Source organism: Leucopleurus acutus, assembly GCF_964270905.1.
Source record: "Leucopleurus acutus genome assembly, chromosome: 3".
NCBI classification, from domain to species: Eukaryota; Metazoa; Chordata; class Mammalia; order Artiodactyla; family Delphinidae; genus Leucopleurus; species Leucopleurus acutus.
This window is the reverse complement of record NC_139145.1, coordinates 43,785,915-43,812,876: the sequence shown is the minus strand read 5'-3', so window position 1 is coordinate 43,812,876 and position 26,962 is coordinate 43,785,915. Positions and strand designations below refer to the sequence as shown.

The 26,962-nt window shown below is 39.7% G+C and overlaps 1 protein-coding gene across 1 annotated transcript in view; it reads left to right on the top strand.

Moving 5' to 3' along the window:
• SGCD (sarcoglycan delta) overlaps positions 1–17,317 on the top strand; it is a gene marked incomplete at its 3' end in the record, with an annotated part of 395,556 nt that extends 378,239 nt beyond the window's left edge. Inside the window, exons 6-7 of the mRNA XM_082837340.1 lie at positions 15,406–15,529; positions 17,144–17,317. Of these exons, the coding sequence (XP_082693466.1) occupies positions 15,406–15,529; positions 17,144–17,317 (298 nt within the window). The remainder of the gene's footprint in view (positions 1–15,405; positions 15,530–17,143) is intronic.
• Between the last annotated feature and the right edge of the window lie 9,645 nt (positions 17,318–26,962).

The window sequence follows — 26,962 nt, the reverse complement described above, 5'->3', positions numbered from 1 at the left end:
AAGGAAACACAGACCTTAAATGACATATAAAATGAGATGGACTTAACTGATATTTATAGGGCATTCCATTCAAAAGCAGCAGAATACACATTGAAGTGCACATGGAACATTCTCCAGGATTGATCACATGCTGGGCCACAAAGCGAGCCTCAGTAAATTTACGAAAACCAAAATCATCTCAAACATCTGTTCCAACTACAATGCTATGAGATTAGAAATCAACTACAAGAAAAAAACTGTAAAAACACAAACACGTGGAGGCTAAACAGTATGCTACTAAACAACCAACAGATCACTGAAAAAATCAAAGAGGAAATGAAAAAACACCTAGAGACAAACAAAAACAAAAGCACGATGATCCAAAACCTACGGGACACAGCAACAGCAGTTCTAAGAGGGAAGTTTATAGCAATACAGTCTTACCTCAGGAAACAAGAAAAACCTCAAATAACAACCTAACCTTACGGCTAAAGCAACGAGAGAAAGAATAAACAAAACCCAAAGTTGTAGAAGAAAAGAAATCATAAAGATCAGAGAAAAAAATAAATGAAATGGAGACGAAGAAAAAAAGATCATTGAATCTAAAAGCTGGTGCTTTGAAAAGATAAAGAAAGTTGATAAACCTTTAGCCAGACTCATCAAGAAAAAAAGGGAGAGGGCTCAAATCCATAAAATTAGAAATGAAAAAGAAGTTACAGTGGACACCAGAGAAATACAAAGGATCATAAGAGAGTACTACAAGCAACTAACTATATGCCAATAAAATGGACAGCCTAGAAGAAATGGACAAATTCGTAGAAAGGTACAATCTCCCCAGACTCAACCAGGAAGAAACAGAAAATATGAACAAAGCAATCACAAGTTCTGAAATTGAAACTGTGATTTAAAAACTCCCAACAAACAAAAGTCCAGGACCAGATGGCTTCACAGGTGAATTCTATGAAACATTTACAGAAGAGTTAACACCTACCCTGAAACTATTCCAAAAAATTGCAGAGGAAGGAACACTCCCCAAACTCATTTCATGAGGCCACCATCACCCTGATGCCAGAACCAGCGAAAGATAGTACAAAAAAAGGAAATTACAGACCAATATCATTGACGAACATAGATGCAAAAATCCTCAATAAAACACTAGCAAACTGAACCCAAATCCATTAAAAGGATCATGAACCATGATCATGTGGGATTTGTCCCAGGGATGCAAGGATTCTTCAGTATCTGCAGATCAATCAGTGTGATACACCACATCAACAAATTAAAGATAAAAACCATATGATCATCTCAATAGATGCAGAAAAAGCTTTTGACAAAATTTAACACCATTTATGATTAAAAAAACTCTCCAGAAAGTGGGCATAGAGAGAACCTACCTGAACACAGTAAAGGCCAGATATGACAAACCCACAGCAAACATCATTCTCAATAGTGAAAAGCTGAAAGCATTTCCTGTAAGATCAGGAATGAGACAAGGATATCCACTGTCGCCACTTTTATTAACATAGTTTTGGAAGTCCCAGCAATCAGAGAAGAAAAAGAAATAAAAGGAATCCAAATTGGAAACGAAGAAGTAAAACTGTCACTGTTTGCAGATGACACGATTCTATACATCGAAAATCCTCAAGATGCTACCAGGAAACTACTAGAGCTCATCAGTGAATTTCGTAAAGTTGAAGGATACACAATTAATACACAGAAATCTCTTGCATTGCTATACACAAATGACGAAAAATCAGAAAGGGAAATTAAAGAAACAGTCCCACTTACCATCGCATCAAAAAGAATAAAATACCTAGGAATAAACCTAGGAGGCAAAAGACTTGTACTCTAAAAACTGTAAGACACTGATGAAAGAAATCTAAGATGACACAAACAGATGGAAAGACATACCATGTTCTTGGATTGGAAGAATCCATATTGTCAAACTGACTATACTACCCAAGGCAAGCTACAGGTTCAGTGCAATCCCTATCAAATTACCAATGGCATCTTTCACAGAACTAGAACAAAAAATCTTCAAATTTGTATGAAGACACAGAAGACCCTGAATAGCCCAAGCAATCCTGAGAAAGACAAGCAGAGCTGGAGGAATCAGGGTCCCTGACTTCAGACTATACTACAAAGCCACAGTCATCAAAACAGTATGGTACTGGCACAAAAAAACAGAAATATAGATCAGTGGAACAGGATAGAAAGCCCAGAAATAAACCTATGTACCTATGGTCAATTAATCCGTGACAAAGTAGGCAAGACTATACATTGGAGAAAAGACAGTCTCTTCAATAAACAGTGCTGGGAACACTGGACAGCTACATGTATAAGAATGAAATTAGAACATTCTTTAACACCATTTACAAAATGAACTCAAAGTGGATTAAAGATCTAAATGTAAGACTGGATACTATAAAACTCTTAGAGGAAAACATAGGCAGAACGCTCTTTGACATAAATTGCAGCAATATCTTCTCAATCGTTCTCCCAGAATAATGGAAATAAAGACAAAAATAAACAAATGGGACCTAATTAAACTCAAAAGCTTTTGCACATCAAATGAAACCATAAACAAAACAAAAAGACAGCCCACAGAATGGGAGAAAATATTTGCAAATATGCAACTGACAAGAGATTAATCTCCAAAATATACAAACAGCTCATGCAGCTCTATATCAAGAAAACAAAGAACCCAATCAAAAAATGGGCAGAAGATCTAAATAGACATTTCTCCAAAGAAGACAAACAGATGGCCAAAAAGCACATGCAAAGATGCTCAACATCACTAATTATTAGAGAAATCCAAATCAAAACTATAATGAGGTATCACCTCACACTGGTCAGAATGGACATCATCAAGAAGTCTACAAACAATAAATGCTGGAGAGGGTGTGGAGAAAAGGGAACCTTCCTACTCTGTTGGTGGGAATGTAGATTGGTACAACTATTATGGAGAACAGTATGGAGGTTCCTTAAGAAACTAAAAATGGAGTTATCATATGATCCAGCAATCCCACTCGTGGGCATATAACCAGATAAACCGTAATTCAAAAAGATACATACACCCCCCGTGTTCATTGCAGCACTATTTACAATAGCTAAGACACGGAAACAATCTAAGTGTCCATCGAGAGATGAATGAATAAAGAATATGTGGTATATACATACAATGGAATACTACTCAGCCATTTAAATGAATGAAATAATGCCATTTGCAGCAACGTGGATGGATATGGAGATTATCATACTAAGTAAGTCAGAGAAAGACGAATACATGAAATCGCTTATATGTGGAATCTAAAAAAAAAAAAAAAGATACAAATGAACTTATTTACAGAACAGAAACAGACTCAGAGACTGAGAGAATGAACTTATGGTTACCAGGGAGAATGGGTGGGGGGAAGGGATAGATTGGCAGTTTGGGATTGACATGTACACACTGCTATATTTAAAATAGATAACCAACAAGGACCTACTGTATAGCACAGGGAACTCTGCTCAATACGCTAATAACCTAAATGGGAAAAGAATTTGAAAAAGAATAGATACATATAGATGTATAACTGAATCACTTTGCTGTACACCTGAAACTAACACAACATTGTTAATCAAGTATACTCCAATATAAAATAAGAATTTAAAAAAAAGAAACATTGAGAAACCATACTCCCTCTTGACATGAGAAATGAAAAACAATAATAATTTGCCAAAGTTTAAAGGTGAGTTGATTTTACTGTACAATTTCCAAATCCATCTTTTGAAAAATCAGAAACCTGGACCTCTAGAGAACAGCAGTACAATAGTCTAAGTATCCTGACCAGTTGTTTTAGTTGAAAAGAACAAAAAATTGGTAAAAATATTTTAAAATATTTTAAATGCATCCGTGAGCTGGAAACTAGTTATGATTAGTCCAAGAGGTAAAATACCATAGGAACCCAGAGAAGTAACCTGAGCATTGAGGCCAGCTGTAACTTTACAGATTTTGCTAAACTAGATGAAATTCAACTTCAGTTTTATGATCTGTTGGGTCATGGGAACAAAGCAAATCTCAGGGCTCACTGAAAACAGGTAGTCTATCTAAAGATCCCACAGATGTAATTGGGACCCCAGTGTACCAAACCTTCAGTGTATGGATGAAATAGAATATACCTACCTGGTCTTGCCCTCCTCTGACCTTTCCACCCAGAGGATTACAAGGGAAATAGCCTGTCTTGAACCTCAGCACTGAATGGAAGGAAAAGAAAAACATTTCTCCAAGGCCTGGTAACTTCAAACTGGCCCTCCCTCTGTCTGTAGCCTGAATTCATATTACCTGGTTGGTCCTAAGACATCCAGCAAAGAAATTAGTTTACACTTGGCCCAAGCTGAAGGTGGCACCAGTGATTGATGGAAACAGACACAAATCCCCTCTAGAAAAAAATCACCTTAGAAGTAGGTCTCAAATAAGTTCAGCAAATAAAGACCCAAGAGATATGAACCCACAGAGGCAAGAAATATGAAGCATACTCAGAAACAAGGCACCATGAGCAAGAGAGAAGCATGGAAACAAGGCAGCCAGTTTAGGTGCACAGAGGCTTCAGATATGGGAATTAGCAGAGAAAGAATATAAAATAGTATGTTTACTGTGAGTTGAGAAACAGAAGAGAATTGAAAGAGTAAAAACCAAAGGAATATAAAAATGGCTAACAAATTAGAAATGCACAATAAGGAATTTCTAGAAATGAAAATATAATCTCAAAAAGGAAAACTCCAATGGATGTGATGAAAAATAATACAAAGAAAAATTAAACAAACATGAGACTACATCTACAGAATCATCCAGAAGAAAGAGAGGCAGAATAACAGGAGTTCTGGAACAGGAATGCTAGGATGAGAATGTCTAATCTAAGTTTCAGCATGAAAAGAGAGAGAATGGAGCAAAAACAATTTTCGAAGACGTATCAGCTGAGTGTTGTCCAGAAGTGATGACAGACACAAAAGTACAAATTTAGAGAGTCAAAAAAAAAACAAAAAACCCTCAGGTAGAGTAAATAAAATGAAATCTACATCTAGGCATATCAAATGACATTTCAGAACATCAAAAATCAAAAGCATCAGGAGAGACTAGAAGAAAAAAGAAGTTCTAGACTTGAAGTTAGACTGAGAGCTGACTTCTTAACCACAACAGTGAGAACCAGATACAGAGGAGTAATATCTTCAGTTCCTGACAGAAAATAACTGTCAGCACAGCATTCTGCATCCAGAGAAAATCCCTTTTACAAAAGAGGGCAAATTAAAAAATTACTCCAGAAAAAGAAAACTGAGGATTTGCCCCAGCAAACCCTCACTAAAAGAACATGTCAAAAACTTTCTTGATTTTAAGAAAAAAGGGAGGTGTATGATGACAGAAGGAATAAGTGGACAATACATAGATATAATATGTAAATAAACACTGAATAAACAACCATCTTCCCAGATTAAAAAACACAGAACCAAAGTACCTAACAGTACAGATAAATCAAAAATAGTATATTTGAACTGTTACATTTTAAAAGAAAATCCATTAAAGATTTAATATTGTTAAGGTACTGACTTTCCTCAGAATTGATCTATGGATTCACACAATCCCAATCAAATTCCCTACAGGCTTTTAAGACTTATATGGAAAAGGAAAACATCTAGAAGAGCTAAACCAATCTGTTTTCCTTTTGCAAAAGCTAAAGGAGTTGCTCTAGCTGATTCTGACTTCTTATAAAGTTATGGTAACCAAGACAGTCCGGTATTAGCGTGAGGCTAGGCAAAGAGATAAATAGAGAGTTTAGAAATAGATCTGTATGTACATGGTTAATTGATTTTCAAGAAAAGCACCAGTGCTATTCAATAGGGAAAGGATTATTTATTCAATAAATGGTGCTGGAACAACTCAATAAACCTACTGGTAAAAAAGTGAACCTCAACTCTATTCTTAAAAACTAATCAAGATGGATCATAAATCTAAATGTAAAGCTAACACTATAAAGCTTCTAGCAAAGACATGAGAGACTATCTTTGTAACCTTGGGGTAGGTGATGGTTTATTAGGGAAGGTACAGAAATACTAAACATAAAATATATGATAAATTGACATTCATCAAAAGACACTGTTTAAAAATGAGGTAAGTCATGGATTGGGAGAAAATACTTGATATAGATAGATATATAGATAGATTTCAGGTATATGTATACACACAGAGATATTTATATCTGAATTTTCTGAAAATATATCTGAAATTTCAGAGATATATACACACAAAATTTTTCACCTAGGATATACAGCAAATCAGTAACAAAAATACAAATAACCCAATTGTTAAAAAAAAAAAAAAAGTTGGACAAAAGATTTAAATAGATCCCTCCCAAAAGAACATCTTTGAATAGCCAATAAGCATGTGAAAAGCTGCTCGACCTCATTAGTCATCAGGGAAGTGAAAACTGTAATGAAGAACCATTTTATAGCTACTGGAATAGTTTTAATTACATCAGTATTGGTGCTAGGAATGTAAAATTGCACAACTACCTTGGAAAACAGTGTGTCAGTTTTCTTATTGTATTAGCCTACAGCAGCTTAAAAAACCAGACATTTGTTATCTCACAGTTTCTGTGGGTCAGAAATCTGGGTGCAATTTAGTGATGCCTCTCACTCAAGATCAATTATCAGGTTGCACTTAAGCTGTTGGCCAGGGCTGTGATCTTTTCAAATGCTTGTCTTGGGGAAGATCTGTTTATAAATGCACTCCAGTGGTTGTTGGCAAGACTCAGCTTCCTGTAGATTATTGGAATGAGGGCCTTAGTTCCTCATGGGCTAATGGGATCCCTCAGTTTCTCAGACATCTCCATAGGGCATTTCCCAGCATGGCAGCTGGCATCCCTTTGAATGAGGGAATGAGAGCAGGAACCCAAGATGGAAGCCACAGTCTTTTTAAAACCTAGTCCTGTGAGTGGCATCCTATCACTCTTGCAATGTTTTACTTGTGTAGAAGCAAGCCACTATATCCAGCCCACATCTAGGAGAGAGAATCACCTAAGAGCATGAATACCAGAAGTCAAGGATCATTGAGGATTATTTTAGATACTGCCTTACCACGTTTATTAAAGACACACCTATGCTACAACTTAGTAGTTCTATTCATAGCTACTTATTTTAGAGAAATGAAAACTTTATCCTCATAAAGATGTGTGCAAAATAGCCCCAAACTCAAAACAACCAAATATCTACCAACAGGAAACTGGATAACGGGTACAAACGTGCAGTTATAAGCTGAATGAGTTCTGGAGAGCTAATGTACAGCGTGGTGGTGACTATAGTTAATAAATAATAATGTATTATATATATTTGAAATTTGCTAAAAGAGTAGATCTTAAATGTTCTTAACACATGGAGGGTAAAGGTAAATATGTGAGGTGATGCACAGGTTAATTACCTTAATTTGGGGAATCATTTCACAATGTATACATGTATCAAAACATCATGTTGTACACCTTAAATATATACAATGTTTATTTCTTAATAAAATTAAAGGATCTGTGCATTTCACTGTATGTAAATTTTTCCTCAGTAAAAAGTCATCTGAAATAAACAAGTAATCCAATTACATGAGAGACACATCTAAAATATAACCATACAGAATGGATGGTATTTAAAAGAGTAGAAAAATGCGTTCAAGGAAAATACAGAGTGAGAACAACTATACTAATAGGCAAAATGGATTTCAAGGCAAAAACATTATAAGAAATAGAATCATTATACACATTGATAAGAAAAGACAATAAGGAAGACAGAACAATTCTAAGCTGATATGTATTTAATAAAATACCTCTTTTAGTAACTGATAGATCAAACAGATATATATATATAAATTTGAACAGAACAATTAAATATCTTGAGTTAACAGACACACATAGAACATGGCACCAACAACTGCAGAACACACACTCTTTTCAGACAGGCATGAATATTTTAAAAATTGACATATACTGGGCCAAAAACCTAGCCTCAATTTTTAAATAATTGATTTTTTTAAAGAGAATGTTTTTTAACTATCATAATATTATCAGTTTAAAACTGATGAATAAAATATACACTAGAAATAAATCCTAGAAAATCGCACGTATTTAGAAATTAAGGAAAATCCTTCTGTAAAACTTACCACAGGAGAAATTATGCTAAAATTACAAAACATTTACATCTATATTAATACTCCTTTGGGCTGCTGCCAAAAATTACACGTCCTTAAATGAATATATTAACTAAGAAGGCAGAACATTTATAATTAACTAAGGTGGCAACACATTTTAGAACTTAGATTAGGATAATTCTGCAGTTGTTCTATTTAGAACAAAAGACAGGGAAAATTTAAGGACAAGAAATAAACATAACACAGGATTGACAAAAGCAAAAGTTAGCTCTTTGAAAAGATGAATACTTGACAGTACTGCTAAAGAGGAAAAGAAGACATGAATAAAAATATTTGGAACAACAAAAGACATAACTACAAATGTTGGGGACATTTTTTTAAATGAAAATATTATGAAAAGCTTTTGCCAAGAAGTTTAAACCTTTCTATGAAATAGAAAAATACTAAGAAGACATAACTCACCAAAATCAACCTGAGAAAAAACATAAAACCTGTATAATCCTATAATTATTTTTTAAATGGAAATAAGGTGTCATTCCATGCCCAGGTTTATGAATGATTTAAATATTCAAGGAGTAAATAATTCTAATCTTTCATTAAAAATTCCAAAATATAGAAAACTGATAGAACCTGACAAATATACTGTAAGACAGAAAAATTACAGGATAAACTCACTTACGAACACAGGTGCAAAATCCTAAAAATAATTAAGTTTCAGAAATTGATAGAAAAGATGATACGTAATGACAATGTCGAACTAATACCAAAAAATTTAGGAGTGGATTATTATTGGAAAATTAATATAATTCACATTAATATATTAAGGAGAAGTATATTATCTCAATATATGAAGAATAAAATGGTACTTGATAAAATTCATAGCAATGAATGATAGAAACTCTTAGCAAAATAAGAATAGAAGGGAACTCTGTCATCACAATAAAAAGTATTTTGGGAAAAAATAAAAACCGTAGAACGAAAGAATCTGAATGAGAATTTTTTTTTTTTTTTTTTTAGGGACAAAGGTGGGGTTTGTTTTTATCATAAAAGAAAAAAAAAACTCCTAAGGAATCTTAACAAAGGAAGGGAATATTTCACACTCAGAGAATAGACACCAGGACACAAAATTACAAGTGTTTTTACTCCAGACCTGTCCTCATCTCCTCCAACAGCAGAGATGGGAAGGACAGGAAAAAGAAATAGGTGTAAGAGAAATACATTTTTACTGAAATACCATTTTCAATAGCCACAAGAGATATGCTGAATCCACATGGAGAAGACTAACTTTTTTGAAATACATCCAAGAAAACATAACAAACTAGTGACAGGTGCAATGATCATGCAGTGAACATAAATCCAATCAAAATTCCAACAGGTCTTCCTTCAGTTGAAACTTCAGTTGATTCTGACATTTATTTGGAAGACCAAGAATAGCTAGGACAGTCTGGAAAAACAAGGCAAGAGAACTTGCCTTATGAAATGTAAAGAATTTAAAAATCATAGTAAGCTAAAATATTTAATTAATTATTGTCACAGGGATAGATGAATAGAATAACGAAACAGACTAGAAAACCCTGAAAGAGGCCCATAAGTGTATGGAAACATCATTTATGACAGAGCTAAATATGGGCTTTTCAATATATGATGTTGAGATCCTTCATCTGCATCTGTTTTGACCCCAACCTCAGACTACACACAAAAATGAATACCCATGAATTAGAGACTTAGAAAAAGCAAAACATAAAAGTTTTAAAAACAATATTGAAGAACTTTATGGTTTCAGTGTAAGGAAGGATTTCTCAGACAAGACACAGAAAGCATAAACCCTAGAGGAAAAGATAATAAATTTGTTGACATTAAAATATAAAACTTTTTCACCCCAAAATGCTAAGCATAGAGTGAAAAGATAAACTACAGCCTCAAAAAAAGAAATTATCAATACATAGAACTGCTAAACAATTATTTTGCAGAATATATAAAGCATGACTATACTTCATACATACAAAATCAAAAAAAATTAAGAGACAAAAGACATTTCACTGAAGAAGAATCCCAAATGGCTTACCAACAAATGAAAAGAGCCTTAACTCCATTACTCATCTGGGAAATGCAAATTTAAAAGACAGTAGCATCCCATTTCACACTCACTTCATAATAAACAATATCAAATGCTAGCAAGAAAGTAGAAAAAAACAGAACTCTATACATTACTAGTGGGAAAGTAACAAAGCTGTAGATAAGCATACCTTAGGAGCTAGCAATTCCACTCTTCACCTGTGTCCTAAAGAAAATTTACAAGTGAACACCAGGATCCACATACAAGAATGTGCAGAGATGACTTCGTAGAAACAAAAACTTGGTATCAAGCCAAATGTCCAACAAAAGGATGGACAAAGAAATCATGATGTGTGATAACCTCAGGGGAATAGAATAAATTACAGCTGTGCTACAGCATGGATGCATCTCGGGAACAGAATGTTGAGGCCAAAAATAAGTAAATCACTAAAGAATACATAAGTGGAATTATTCTGTGCATAAAGCTCAAAAACACATGGTAGTAAACAATTTATCATTTAAGGAGGCAAATGTAGTAATATAATATTATAAAGAAAAGCAAGAAAACTAAACAAAATTCATAGTAGTAGTTACTCTTGAGAGAAGGAAATGGTTAGGATTAGGAAGAGCTCAGGGAATTACAAAGATAAGAATTTTCTTTTTTTAAAAAAAAAAGGATGGGGCTTCCCTGGTGGCGCAGTGGTTGAGAGTCCGCCTGCCGACGCAGGGGACGCGGGTTCGTGCCCCGTTCTGGGAGGATCCCACACGCCGCGGAGCGGCTGGGCCCGTGAGCCATGGCCGCTGAGCCTGCGCGTCCGGAGAGGCCGCAACAGTGAGAGGCCCGCGTACCGCAAAAAAAAAAAAAAAAAAAAGGATGGTGACTATACAAGATTCATGTCAATGTCATCCTTTATAACATATTTCTATTTAGAGAAATCTTTTTGCATCAATTCCAAAAATGTAATGATTTGGAATAAAATGTTTTTTCATCAGAAGCCCTGGCAGTAATCGGCCAGGTTAGAATAGCAGCTGCCTCCTGTCCAGAGCATCTCCATCACGTGCCATATATGACTGTGCAGAGACTCGTTTTCCTTACAGCTTTCTTATGGGTCACTCACTGACATCACCTGTCCAGTCTTTGTGGGCATCTGATATGACGACGTTGTTTTAGAGCAGTGGTTCTCAAAGTGTGGTCCCCAAACTAGCAGCTTCAGCATCACCTGTGACTTGTCACAAGTGCAGGCATTCAGGCAACACCCTTCACCTGCTGTATCAAACTCAGGGGTGGAGCCCGGCAACCTAAGTTTTAACAAGCCCTCCAGGGGATTCTGCTGCTCCTGTTTGAGAACCCCTGTTCTGGAGGACATGGCCCAGCCTTGGACCTCCGTTCCTAGACTTTCTTCCATTCTCAGATCCTTCAGTCCTCCCAGACGGGAGTCATGTGTGCTCCTAACGGGAGCAGTATTCATTTCCAAGAGCCAGCAGGACCCTCCATTGTCACCAGCGCCCCCCAAATCAGGAGGAAGCCTCCCTCCATGTTCCTTGCTCAACACTATCTAAGCAGTGGTGTTTTGGTTGGTAATCTATGGTCAGAAATTGACTGACATCACTGCAAGAGTGCTTTGTCTGCTCTTTGCAGACCCCACAGGGCTCTTGTAGGAGCTTTTTTTTTTTTTACAGTGGAAAGATTTAGCATGTGAACAAACTATTAAGTCTGCCTGAAGGACAAAGGGCGTTAAGATGAGGCATGAAACACAAAGCCAGTTACCGTTTTGTCCCTGCTGCCAGGAAATTCTCAATTCTACCTTATCTTAGCCTCTCACACTGCGAGACAGTTTCAGAGTAGCCCCCTTCCTTGTCATCCTGGTACTTCCAAGGCTGTGAGAGGGGAAAAGGCAGCAGTCATTTCTGAGTCCACTTCCCTGGCCTGGGAGCCCTCCTGCTAATTTCAAAGCCCATGGGAGGCGGCAAGGATAAAGTGAATTCACATGACTGAAATGCCAACACTCCATCTGATAAAGTTCTCCCAGCTCCAAACTTTTTTTTTCTATTTTGAGTTTTTCCCTCTCAACTATCTTTTTGTATGAATCATCCACTTTGAAGGCTACATACCAAGTATGAACACATTCACCATATCCTGGATTTGATGTCACTGATGTCAACCTTTTCAGTAAGTTGTGAGGACTGTTGCAGGGAAGGAAGTATGTCTCACTGAGCCATATGTAGCACTACCACCTTACCCTTATTTATGGAGGCTAGTTTTGGAAATACAAGTGCATATTCCATGAAGATAGATCTGACATTTAATTACGAAGAATGGCGTGAAGATATGAGAGACAGGAAAGAAGGCCAGTTTTTCTGCAAGTGATACGGAATACTGGACCACATGCTTGGGTTTGAATCTTAGTTTTGCCCTTTTACTAGGTGTGCAACCCTGAGCAAGTCATTTACCTTAGCGTCCTTGCTTGTACAATCAGGACTGAAGGCGTGCCAAAGGCATAGGATTTTTGTGGGGATTGAATGAGAGAACACATATAAGGCACGTTCCACAGTGTCCATCACCTCGTGAGTATTCAGTAAAGCATAGCTGATGTTTATGGAAAGAAAGAAGACTAACAAAATAGGTCAGATCAAGCTCTAAATGGGCAAATAAGTCCAAGAGTTCCTATCTTTTCTTAGAAATGTGTGAAGGTTTTGATAAGAGAAGTGACATGTTCAAAACTGACTTCAGGTGTGTGTGAAGTACACACACCTGACTTCACTTTATGTGTCAAGTACACGAGGGAAAAAAAAGGAAGAATTAGAGACAAAACTTGGGAGGTTTCAACAGTCCAGGTTAGAGATGAACTAATGTATTAAGTAGGGAGAAGTCGTGAGTTAAAAACTGCATTAACTGATGCAGTGAGGGAGGGAGGGAGAGAGGGAAGAAGGGGAACAGAGAAGATGGCGTGAGGGCTCTCCCCTGGGGAAGGTGGAGGATGGCAGTGCCCTGGAGAAGAGGGTGAACAAATGTGGAAGAGAGCTGGCAGTACTGTCAGAAGGGAAGCTTATGCCCTGAGGGGAAAGGTCTCAATAGCAGTGAAAACAGAAGGTGTTAGACAACACTAGGATAAGGGGTGTGAGTCAGCCAGACCTTACAGGAGAGAAGCAAAGAAAATGGCGGGAAACCATCTTCAGACTTTAGACGTGAGCTATAGGAAGAGCTTGATGTGTTGGATTAAGGTCCTAGACAAGGCTGTGCCGCACAGACATCATTCCCTGCCACTCTAGCAACAAGACCCCCTTCCTTGAGCTGACGTTATAGTGAGAAAAACCACAGGCAAAGGAAGTCAACCACAGTTCGAGGTAGAACCACACCCGGCTCAGCACCCGCTTGGTGAAGGTCTTGTGAGGACGAGATGGTAGGATAGGGGATTTTTGCCACACACAAAGGGGTGAGGTCCGAATGGAAAGAAGGAGTGAAAGAGAAGCTCAAGCCAAGCCTTTGCTTAGGACTAGACACCTGTTGTTTCTCTTTTAGACTCCGGATGAGCCACTGCAGGGGGAGCGCAAAAGTCAGTGGAGAAGCCTGCTCTCTGAAGCACACCGCAGGGACCCAGACCTGGGAAGTGGGGAAGAGCCCTGCCTTGGCACCTGTGGAATGTAGCTTGGGATGGCTCAGGGTGGCGCCCCACAGATCGCCTTGCTCTGCCCGCCACTTACTGATGCCCGTGAGGGTGTGTCCTACCCGTGGGGGCTGGTAGAAGCAGAACATGGAGTCAGCAGTTGGCAGAGAAGATGATGTTCCTTTTAAACGCGTTCGAAGTGTCTGAAAGTTAGGAGTGGAGAAATGAAATGCAGAAAACTGGTCTGATTTAGAGTGGCTTGGCGGCCACTCCTGAGGTCCATGCTTCCTAAGTTGGGATACTTTCTTTATAACAGAGAAGGGGATCGTCATTCAGTTCAATTTGGTGATAGTATTAAAACCTGGAATATTTAGAGGATGGTTGGGTTTTATTTAGTTCATATATTTTGCATAAAATGAGTTAGGCAAAAATCTTTCTGTGAAGCATTATCCCCTTTTGCCCTAATAATTAGCATAGAATGTGGCTGATTCTCCTTCTCTCAACTTACTTAATTTACATACAATAAAATTCACTCTTGGGAGGTATAATTATGTAAGTTTGCATAAACACACGGAGGCACCTAACCACCACTGCAGTCAAGATACAGAACAGTTCTATCGCCAAAAAACATCTATTCTTCATGCTGTCCCTCTGTAGTCAAATCACTCCCCTCTAACTTATCTGTTCTGAGTTTTCTTTTAACAATTGCCTATTTGAGTAAGGCCTGAGATTTCTTTACGATTTCTTTACGATAACGACAGCAACAGCAGTAATAGTAATATTTAACACATACTAATTATACATTTCCAGTGTGCCAGGCACCATTTGAGGCACTTTAGAGATGAAGAAACTGAGGCTTTGAGAAATTTTGGAAAAGAGAGGAGGGAAGAAGGACTTGCCCAAGGTCATACAGTGGCAGCCCCATGGTTTGAGTTAGCCATGTCCAACTCCTAGGTCTATTTTCTTTTTTTTTTTTTTTTTCTGCTGTACGTGGGCTTCTCATCATTGTGGCCTCTCCCGTTGCAGAGCACAGGCTCCAGACGCGCAGGCTCAGCGGCCCTGGCTCACAGGCCTAGCCGCTCCGCAGCATGTGGGATCTTCCCGGACCGGGGCACGAACCCGTGTCCCCTGCATCGGCAGGCGGACTCTCAACCACTGCGCCACCAGGGAAGCAGCCTAGGTCTATTTTCTTAACCTCTATCCAATTCTGCTTCCAGGAAGACAAAGAAAGTAGGGCGACGTGGAAAGAATATCTGCTAATTTCAGGAAGCTCAGTTTAGACCTGAGATTGCCTTACTCTAGAAATAAACAGAACTTATGTAAGAATTTGGTTAATCATGCTAATGAAGCAATAATTGACTGGGTGCAAGATAGAACGAAGCCAGGATCCTAGAACACTTTCCGTACAATCTTTGTGATATGCAGTGAAGATAAAGCCCAGATACATTATGTCCACCCTCATAAAGTTGATCAGGCATGCAAAGCTAGAATTCCTTGATCAGATGCTGAAATGTTGTCTCAATGCTCAGAGCACCAACTTCCTCCTAACTTTGCTAAAACAGTGAAATGGGATCTTTGATCTTAGTCTTGTGCATATTTCAGGTTGGAGTCCCCCACCCGGTCTCTGGTGATGGAGGCCCCAAAAGGAGTAGAAATAAATGCAGAAGCTGGCAACATGGAAGCCACCTGCAGAACAGAGCTGAGACTGGAGTCCAAAGATGGAGAGGTAAGCATGAGAGGAACAGAAGCCCAGAGAGACACAGCTCCAACGACCCAATGTTTCCTAAGACGCATCACTCCCTTTGCCTCTGAAGTTTATCCTACAGTGTAATGATCCTACAGTGTGACAGCAAAAAGTGCCAATCGGAAGGTTTTATTTCTGGAACAAATATGTTGAACGGCACGATTAGAAGCCAAACCCACAACACATAAAAGTTATAATTCATTATCTGTAAAAGTGCTGAGGTAATAGTATGTGTAGCAAGAACAGAATTATAAGGACATCTGTAAAAATGAATGCTATTTCCAAACTCTCTCATCACCTTAAAGTAAGATTTAGGTGGCTGGTATAATTAAACTGCATATCACACACGTCTATTTAAAGAGGAACTTAGTTTACTGGTAGACTTTTTTTTTTTTTTTTTTTTTTTTTTGTGGTATGCAGGCCTCTCACTGTTGTGGCCTCTCCTGCTGCGGAGCACAGGCTCCGGACGCGCAGGCTCAGCGGCCATGGCTCACGGGCCCAGCCGCTCCACGGCATGTGGGATCTTCCCGGACCGGGGCACGAACCCGTGTCCCCTGCGTCGGCAGGCGGACTCTCAACCACTGCGCCACCAGGGAAGCCCTGGTAGACATTTTTAAGTGTACATTGTATGTTTCTACTTTCACTGAAAATGGAAAAGTCAGATCTAACAGCTATCCCAAGTCAGAACAAGCCAAAACTTAACTAGGCAGCAAGAGGCTAAGAGATGAGAGACTGCAAACATTCATTCTCTTAGCCCAACACAGTCCCGCCTTGGTGAACAGAATAGCTGTTCGTGTTTTTGCAAGCAAGGTAAGCCAAATCCCCAAAGAAAATACGATTCGAATGCAAACTTTTGAAAGTGGCTTTATCGCGTTCATAAGTGATTTTTTCTACTTAAGATTTTATTTAAAAGAGAAAAAATGTGTTTTTAAAGCAAAACTCTATTCCACCTTCCATATCTACTTACAGGTTATCAGTCTCCACCTGCCTCTGTATACCAAGCCTGCCTTTTGATTGGTTTGGCATGTGCTATATTTGTTTTAAAAGAGCTAGTCAGATAGAGCTTTCAGTTATCAAAACTGTCTCTGTAGACAGCTGCAGACTCCAAACCACATACATTTAGAAGTAGCGACTACATCACAGATACAGTTGAACAGCTATCAGAATGTGGACCCTGGAGGAATCAGTTATAACCTTGACCATCATTTAAGACTGGAAGTACTGCATATTCTTGAAGGCCCACCGTGCACATAGATGTATTTAGGGTCTGAGAAGTCCCATACTAAAGAAAATTGTTACCCCGTCATTGCCAAGTTTACTTCACTCTAGGAATCCCTTCACGTTCTACATGATACACTTTTACGAAATGCTAATATATACGTGACGTTGCCAGTGCAACGCTGTCTGGCTAGAATACAAGCTTCTGGGAGGGTAGAGACTTTATCTGTCTTGTTCATCCCTGAATTCCCAGTGCCAACAATTCTAAACACATAGTAGGTGCTCGTTTGATTTCAACTGAACATTCATCCCCTGTTTCGGAATGTCAAGAGGATAAATGACAGGCTCTAACTCTTCCTTCCTGTCTCTTCTCTTTAGATTAAGTTAGATGCTGCGAAAATCAAACTACCTAGACTGCCTCATGGATCCTACACGCCCACAGGAACAAGGCAGAAGGTCTTCGAGATCTGTGTCTGCGCCAATGGGAGATTATTCCTGTCCCAGGCAGGAACCGGTTCCACTTGTCAGATAAACACGAGTGTCTGCCTGTGAGAGACGATGCATAGTGGACATTGTTGGCAGCATCCAGGCCTTTTTCGGCTTTAGACCCTGGCTGCCAGCTATTTTTACTGGAACACAGAAAGCCTATCAAAGACCTTTTGTGTGTGTGTGTGTGTGTGTGTGTGTGTGTGTGTGTGAGTTTGCGTGTGTGGGTGATATAAATATATATAAATATATATAAATAAATATATATATCCTCTGTATAAAATGAGGTTTCAGTACAAAAGGAACCATGGGTGACCCTGTGATATCCACTGTCATTGCCATCCCAACCCCACCACATACATGATAAAATCAAAACACTAATTCGGGCCCAATATTCCCCAGACCCTGCAGAATCACACAGTGTATCGACACTTAGTGAATATTCGCCTACACGTGTGAGTACCAGCCTGTCTTTTCCTCTAGTGTCATTACAAGGCAGTGATGGCGGGAATTTGCAAGTCACACCCAAGGGCTGAGGCCCTTGTAGTAAAAGCAGGCGCTTTATTAGCTTTTGTGCAGCTGGCCAACTTCTCCCCCTTCAAGTCAGGGCTGGGGCGGTGCCGTAGAAGTCAGACAGAGGAACTCAACGTGGCTGTGCTGCTTTTGCATCCAAATGTATTGGGCTCTTGTGGTTGGATGAACTAGGAGGATGGATTTTAGCAAAGTTTGAAAGGCTCACTCCTGTGAGCTTATGACTTCCTTCAAACTCACGTATTATCCCACAGTCAAAACAGGAGCTGTAAGTCAGCACAAAATAGGAAAACAGTTGCTCCTCAGTCGGCTAGAAGCTCCTCGATGGCCTGACAGACTAAGAATAAATGGGCAATAGGTCTCTGTTTGAAGTGAAAAAATGGCTCAAAATCTGTTACATCCTCACTCCTGTTGACTTTATCCAACAGACTCCTACCCAAAATGATCACGTCAATCCAGACCTTTAAGAGTGGAACCCCTACCCCCAAGAGAAGCTATTTGGAGACGGAAATCAAAGAGTGGCGAAGGAAACCAAATTATTTTAAAATATGTTTCTGGGGACTGGTAGGTAATTTAGAGGCATGCGTTTCATTTCTAAAAGTATGCACAAACTCTCTGCCTTCAATCTTCTTATATATTTTTTCAGTATTGGGATATTCATTTTCCTAAGTTGACCATTGTCTTCTCTAAGAACAGTGACCCAAGAATCACAGATCTAAAGTACCACATGCCCCCAGAAATGCTCGCTGAAAATTAATATAGACTGAGTCAAGTGTCTTTATTAGAATCACTGTGTCGCCGGGGGGCCCAACGGTACCCACTCCCCCGTATGCGGAAGCAGCTCCCTAATTCCCGCCATCAGCTACCTCCCATCACCCCACTTTCATCATCGTGCTCCAGGGTCACCCTGGCCAGCTCTTGTGCTGGGACAGGGGATTACACTATCTCTGTTCAAAGAGGGGGATACGTGCCTATGCCTTACGACAATGCACTCAGCAAGGAGAAGCACATCCAACATTTATCTTGTGTTACCTGTAGTTTATTTTGAGTGATTGGAGGGGAAGGGTTTCACAATGACTGGGCATCTCAACAGCTAGTAGGCAAACCAAGTGGCTGACAGATGTGGACGCCTAGGGGCCTGGAAGGGAGACGTAACTGCTTTCGACCGTCCTGGATGCCACTTGGCAAGCAGCAGCCCCACAGTCCTAAACGAAGTCATATTTGTAGGCCTGAATGGCATCTGTTTGTTGTTGTTGTTTTTTCCTCAACAGGGTTCTGCTTTTGCTTACTTCACAAGCAGTGGGGAGATGTGCTATAGGAAATGAATAAGAGGTTTGGTATTTTTGAGATGACACTCAAGCATCGGGCTGAGTTTTGCACGTGTGGAAGGTAAAAGCAAGCTGCGTGTTGCTTAGTCACTTAGAAGTGGGGGGAGGAGGGATGGTTCCAGCCTGACCAGTGGCCCTGCTGGCTCCCGGACCCCAGGGTCCCTCCAGTCACTCCTGCCTAATATCCGTACAGAAGAATTGGGTTGCTCGAGGGTGAGACCGTAAGATTGCTTAGTGTGCAGCACTAGGGTCTAAAAAGGAAAACCATAAAGAGATATGCAATTGCTCTGGCTCAGTAGTATTTATATCCTGTAGGATCACACCGCCAGAATCTGCATGTACCACACCCAGAGTTTTTCCAAGCCAGGAAAGGCCCTCCTTGGCGTCTGGGAGCATCTACCCCATATCTTTCAGATCAACAGTAGTACCTATAAGGTCCTTTGTGGCTAAGTACCTGAAGACAAAGGTTTTTGTTTGTTTGTTTTGTTTGTTTGTTTTTTAAGCAGACAGACCGTCTTTGCATTTGTCATCTCAAGTCATCTCAAGTACATATTTTTGTCATCTCAAGTACATATTCTAAGGATGACAAAGAAACGGAAGGTTCCCTGAACCTCTTTCATCTAATTTTGCTCTAATCGTTAAATGAAAGTCTGAGATCAGCACCTTGGAAATTTTATGCCAATAAAAAAGACTGGTGTGATGCCACTTGCAAAAATTAATCCTAAATATACTCAGATCACAAATAGAATAAAATCAATAGCAACCACGAATAGAAATCAAGCACCTATGGGGACAGACATGATAGAAAATTCTGATTTTCATTTGTGCTAAGTGACTACGGTATATCAGGTAATGAGCAGGCAGTTTGGCGTGGATTAAATTATGTATTTCAGTTCAGACTTTAGAATTCAGTAATTGCGTATTAAGTCCTTCAATGTACATTTTTTTTCTCCCAACTTCCTCCAACTAGAATACCTGTCCATGGTCATGAGAAAAAGTTTTACCCGAATTCTGGAAAAAAAAAAATCTCTTTTACATTAAAGTCTGATACCTTTAATTTATAAAAATGAGATCCCTTCTAATCTTATATACAATATCTTCTAGAAAATCACATCTCTCAGTATATTAAGCAGTGGGTGGCATAACAAAGAGTTTACATGAATTTTCAATATTCTAGAAGTTCCAGTACGTTAATATTCTTCAGAAAAGTTTTATAAATTAAAAGTTGATCTCCAAATATGTTTAGCACCTACTTCTACTGGATATCTGCTCAATAAGTTGTTAAAGTTTAGTCTTAAGAGACTTTCAAAAGCCCTTTTGGTGACATCAGTCCAGGTGGAAACTTGATACAAAGCTGTATCTTTCTGTTACCCAAGAGACAGAGCCTATAAACTTGCATTGGCTTTTAACTTGCTTTAGGTCAGTTTTCCCTTGGATCATTTCCATTGTATATCCAGCACCATAGACCAAAGATTGCTTGAGGCTTGACTCTAGCACAGGGGTCAACAAACTCTGGTCCCGAAACCACATGGGACTCATCACCTGATTTTGTGAATAAAGTTTGATTATAACACAGCCACATCCGTCCACTTACTTGTTATGTATGGCTGATTGCATACTGGACCAGCAGGGTCGAATATCTGTGCCAGAGACCTCTTGGCCCACAAAACATAAAATAGTTACTAATTGGTTCTTTAGTAAAAGTTTGCTGACTCCTGACACAGAGGTCATTTGTAGCCTCATTTGTGTTGGACACAGCAGGAGAGAAAGCAGACGACAGCACTACATTTCCATGCATGCTTGGGAATATAAATACGTGGTTATAGAAAAGATGGTCCGCCTTACACTGCATGTAAAAGAGATCCACTTGTCTGAGAAACACAGGCTCACAGGATTCTTGGAAACAGGGAAGATGGAATTAGGGAAGGGTTTAGTGGAAGAGGAAAGCTGTGATCCTCCAAAAGGTGCTTCCTAGAACCCTTCATATATAAATATAAGGGGTTCCTTCAGTCACCATCACTGTGTGACAAGAAGTGAAGCAGGGGTCCTTTGATGTAGAGTCTCTTTCCTGAAGAGACTATTTCTGCAATCTCCGCCTAGAGGTTTTCATCTCACCTTCCCATATTCCAGAAAGGTGCCCATTCCATGGTCCCCTGAAGAATATTTTTGACTTAACATATCTTTCTGGCATCCATCACCTCGGTTATTCACACCCACAGAGGACTCGCTTTCCTACAACCACATCAGGCCTGAAGGGTTGGTGGGACCAACAAATAATTAGAAATATTCAAAGGAACATCTGAAAATATGTAGGACAAAAAAAATGTAGAATTATTTCATGAATCTGTTGCTGGGATTTGTGGAGGGCGGGGACCAGATTAATGCCAGTTTGATGTTGTTTCCAAGGATCTGGGTCTTTGTTCTTTGGCGTAGGAGATTTACAAAAAAAAAAAAAAAGATCTATTTTGAATTCCAGCATCACTGCCTCTGTGTGGTAAGGCAGGTTCCTACCAGAGATTTGTCCCTTCACTCAGCATCCCTATTGCTAATCCAAAGCTTTATACTCATATTTAATATTGTTAAAATAGCATCAGTTACGAATGATTCTTTGTAAGTATGAGTATTCCTGTTAGGGAGGAAAGGTGTTTTTGGTTTTTTTTTTTTAAATAAAAATACCATTTACCAGACCCTAATCAACATTAGTTAAAGGAGTCCTTCAGCATTTGATCTGTATTCAACTAAAAGAGGATCAAATTGGCCTTTCACAGGAACAGCTACATGACAGTATCTTGCATTTGTTTATTTTAGGCAAAAGGTAGCCTGATGTTTAGACCAAGGAGGTAAATACCCATCTAAGCACTTGATCCTTATTTTTTAAGGCTCTCTGAAAGGTGAAAATCTAAGTTGAGTTGTAAACAAAACCCCTTTCCTCTCTTTCCTCTGCTCCAGGAAATCTTAGGCACAAAAAGGATAACACAGCAGTTCCTGGAATGATACATTTGCATGGCGCCCCAGTAGCAGGGGGGGAAAAGTCATAATAAAAGAAACAACCATAGGAAACAGGCCTTTTATCTCAAAGATCAAATGTCTTTCTTTTGGTCTTTCATCACTTTCTCCTCCTTGGAAGGCTCCCCTAGTCCCAACATATTTCCATTAAAGTAGTCAAAGCTGGGTCTTCCCTGGTGGCGCAGTGGTTGAGAATCTGCCTGCTAATGCAGGGGACACGGGTTCGAGCCCTGGTCTGGGAGGGTCCCACATGCCGTGGAGCAACTGGGCCTGTGAGCCAGCACTACTGAGCCTGCGCGTCTGGAGCCTGTGCTCCGCAACAAGAGAGGCCGCGATAGTGAGAGGCCTGCACACCGCCATGAAGAGTGGCCCCCACTTGCCACAACTAGAGAAAGCCCTCACACAGAAACGAAGACCCAACACAGCCAAAAGTAAATTAATTAATTAATTAATTTAAAAAAAATAGTCAAAGCTACTGCACTGGGATGTTAGATGCATCTCTTTCTTTGCGGTAATCAGAATTTAACATTACACAGTTGCCTCTGAATTTCTCATTCACAAAGCCAGACCACTGATAAGAGATAAAGCACTCTGAAGCCACTGCTTCAGCCGGCAAGGCACACCGCATGCATTAGCACTTTCAAAAGCAATGTGATTTCTGTGGTTCTTAAAAGCTTTCTTCATAATAGAGTCCTTGAAATTTCTCAAGACAGGTCTGAATGGCAAAGGGAAAAGAATTAGTTGTGGGAGGTCCTCCATTGAGCATTGTTAGAGCACAAGGATAAAAGAAAACATCCCATGTGGGGTGACCCATGCTCCATGGGCTAGTTTCTTTGGTTTTATCCCCCCCCCTTTCTTTTATAGATACTAACAGAGTAGGAAGTTAGCATCTTCCCTTGAAAAAAAAAAAGCTGACAGGAGGTGTGATGTCGGAACAGCATTAACGATGTTATTAAATCCATCAGTAAACAGTCTCAAACATACCGACAGCAATGCTGTCTCCTTAACTTCTGCCCAACAAGTAGTGATATCAGTTCCACTTCCGTGAGGTTTGCAACCGAACAGAGGAAAAGTTGCTATAGGCAAGAAGTATTTTTAGAGTCCAAATCCAGCTGTCGCAATGGGAAACCAGAATAGTGTTCCAAAATGCCTCATGAGGCGTTTGGACACCCTCACTAGGGACTGAAGGGATTTGCTTCATCGCTGAACATCAGCTAAGGTCAGATAAATAAAACGAGCATGAGGCTGCCCTCTTTGGGAGAAGAGAGAAGGAAACATCTGTCTTACGTAAAATCTACTCTGCACTCCTAGACTCGCCTAGTAGTCCCACTTCTTCCACTGTCTTTGCAGCCTACTTCTACATTTGGGTTATTTTGGTGAAATCAGAGAGAGCTCCGATTTTCTAAATCCCAAGCAGATCCGTGAGGTTACACAGCAGCAGTAGAGCAGAGGACTGTCTGAGGGCAGGAAGGTGATATTCGTTGACAAAGAAGACATGGGTGCTTCTTTAGTCCCCATAGTCATATAATTCGTGAGGTCCTAACATTTTGGGGGTCATAGGTTCTTTTGAGAATCTGAGCAAAGTTCTGAAACTTCTCCTCAAAAAGAATCACACCCATGAATTTTGCATAAGGTCGAAGAGGTCTCCTTGGACGCAAAGCCTCCACGAAGACATGGCAAGAGTTGGATTCTGTTTCTCCAATTACAATATTTTATTCACTAATATTCATTGAGCACTTACTGTGTACTAGCCACTGTGCTAAGTGTTTTATACACAGTCACTTATTTCATCCTCAAAACAATCCTTTGAGTTAGATTCCATGATAATTCCAATCTACAGATGTGGAAACTGAGGCTTAGAAAGGCTGGGAAACTTACTCAAAGCCACTAGCTAGAAAAAGGCAGAGCTGGAATGCAGGTCTAACTCCAGGCCACTATGCTGTGAAGTCACCAACGTGTCAAACTATTTTTCGAGCTGTTAAGAAGTGTCTCCTACCAGTTTTTAGAAGAGTCCTTCTTGGGTGGATCAGGCTATAAAACTTTTATCTCCCTTCTTTCTATCATTTCTCATCTGTGACAGCATATAGTACTGAAAGAGAGATACGTACGGTGAAAATATAGAAGATCTGCCTGAGTAATAGAATCTGGAACCAAAAAAAAAAAAAAAAAAAAAAAGTTTGGTCTATGATTCTTGTTAAGTAAATCAGGCTTCTTGTCCTTACAAATTTGAAGATGCCTGGGCTGTCAGCCTTACATTTAAGAGAAAACTTTAATACTCAGTGATCTATAGTTGCGGCTAAACAAATCGGCATTTCTGCTCACATACCTCTCCTTCCACTCTACCTCACTTCGAGAGACAAATGTCTTATTTTAAGTGAGGTCTTTGATACCATTTGGTTATTATTCTTCCCTACTTCTAGTTGTGGCAAGACTCCAGGAAAGAATCAAATAAATAGAAAGGAACTCGATCATCCCTATTTCCCTACAAGAAAATAAGACTAGAAAGAATTCAATTAGCATTAGGCATTCGGGACCCAAGCTGGCCACTGTGGGATAATCATTTGAATCCCATACCTCATACCTTGTCAGTCATCATTAATGGCCTATCACCCTCCCCATGTGCAGAATTTTTCTCACCAAAGCACTCAGGCCATCACTATCAATTGATCTGAGTTGGAAATGGGACCCACCTGCCAATTCTTGTTGCAACAGTGGCGCCCTTTAACCTTGAACCTGTACATTTGACACTTGGTGTCCTAGTTTCAGAAAAGAGGTTTGTGGCATTCCAATGACTGAGGGAGAAGATGAGTGCATCTGAAGTTCCTTACAACTTGGTGGCTTTAGGGCACTTTCATCTTCTAAGCTAAGGGATCAGGGTTTGATCTCTAAGAGTTAAAAGAGAAAATCGTTTTGAAGAATTAACTCAGCCAAGGACCATCCAAACAGGTTAAATCAGTATGCCCTCCTGCAGGTCCTGCTGCCAACCTGCCCCCATCCAGAGCCGAGTGACCACAGCAGCAGAGGGTGGGGTCCAACCTGGCTTTTCTGTGCTTTCTCAACAGCACATGTCTGATCCCCTAGAGGGCTGTGGACACAGCCCCTCAGTGCTCCTAACACAGTCAACCCCAGTGCCAACCAGCATCCTGTCATGCTCCTGTGGCTCAACCACCCCTTAAACCTTAGTAATGGCACGAGCTAAAAAATGTCAGATCTCCTGCTTCAGGGGAAGTCTTTCGGGGATTTTCTTTTACTGGTCTATGTGTCCAGGTGGCAAATCAGGAAGGGGTACCTTTAAAGGGTCTCATGGAACTAACATCACCAGAGCCAGCAATCAGGTTCCCTAGTAGAGAGGAGAGATCCTGGCAAAGCTGAAGGAAGAGTCGGCAAACCTGAATTTGGGGTGGACACAAAACTAACCTAATTTATATCCAGTGTTTGGTGATGGGGGGAACAGAGTTTTCCATCTGTTAATCACCTCCCCAATCAAGTTCCTCTCTTTTTGAGGCCACGAAGAAGCAGAGACACATTTCTTAAAGAGGTCGTGTTTGAGAAGGGAAAGGTAGGGGACCGTCCATCATTGCACTGGCTAAATGCACTCCTGGAGAAGCCAGGTTCTGGTGCTTTACCCAGTAAAAATAAGGTCATACAAGTCCCATTTGCTCGGAGCTTTTGAAAAAGGAACCCCATTCCCATAAAGCACTTGAGTTCAGCCTTTGGATTATTTTTTTATTTGATTTGGTTGTTTTTCTCTGGGTTTGGGTGTGATGTAAGAAGAGCTTTTTAGTTTTGTTCTGAATAACATCAATCCTTGCACACTCTATGCAAAAATTTTGTAAGCATTGCAATAATGCTATGAATTACAAGGAACTATTTTAACTTTATTACACTTTCTGTATAAAAAAATTTGTATTTAATATTATTTCAACTGCAGTCTTGTAAAATATATTAATAAAAATAATGATTGGTAAGAAGGAAAGCACCCTTGTCCACTTCTTTAGGGAATTCCACTTTCACAGTTGATAAATCAGTTACTCCCGTTGACTCTGCCGCAGAAATAAATTTTCAGGTTAACTTCTCTTCTGCATCTCTTTGATCAGTGGCCTAACATGTTAGTTAAGCCACTGTGGTTCTTAGGAAGAGAGTCACACAGGCTGCTTTATAAAAGACAGCTTATTATAAGGTAATACATGGCCTGGAATTGGGGAGTCCCCAGCACTTGGTGAAGGTAAGGGAACAGCCATCCTCTACTGCTTTCCTAAAGACCTGGACAGGCTCCTTTTGCTATAGTTTACCACTCCCGTCTAAATCAGTGAAGAAGCCAATCTGCTTGCTCTTATCAGGTAAAATATTTTTAATCAGGCTACCTTAGCATTCCTGGTCAGCCTATGGATGAGACACTTTTTAAGCCCGTTGCCCATCCCTGGTCCAGTTTTCGTCCTCTTCCACACAATACCCTAACCCTAATCCCCTATCATGGCAGAATACACCACACTCAATCCTCCCTTTCAGCCTCTCACCTCTCCTGGGCTTCCAGAGTGTCATGTTTTTGCACATACTATTCCGTCCACCTAGAATGCCCTTCCACGTAGCACCACCCTATCACAGGATATCATCCTTCAAGATCCCATTCTCATATCACCTTTTATCACCCTTATCATTCTTCCTTGAACCCTCCATTAATTTGTTCTAATTTCTTTTATAATCCTACATTGTATTGATACTATGATTTACCTACTTACCTATCAGCCTGGGACTCCAGAATGCTGTTATCCATTTTTGAAGTTTATAAAGGAGTAATGACATACCTCAATAGATTCTCATAATTACATGATAAGGTAGAGAGATC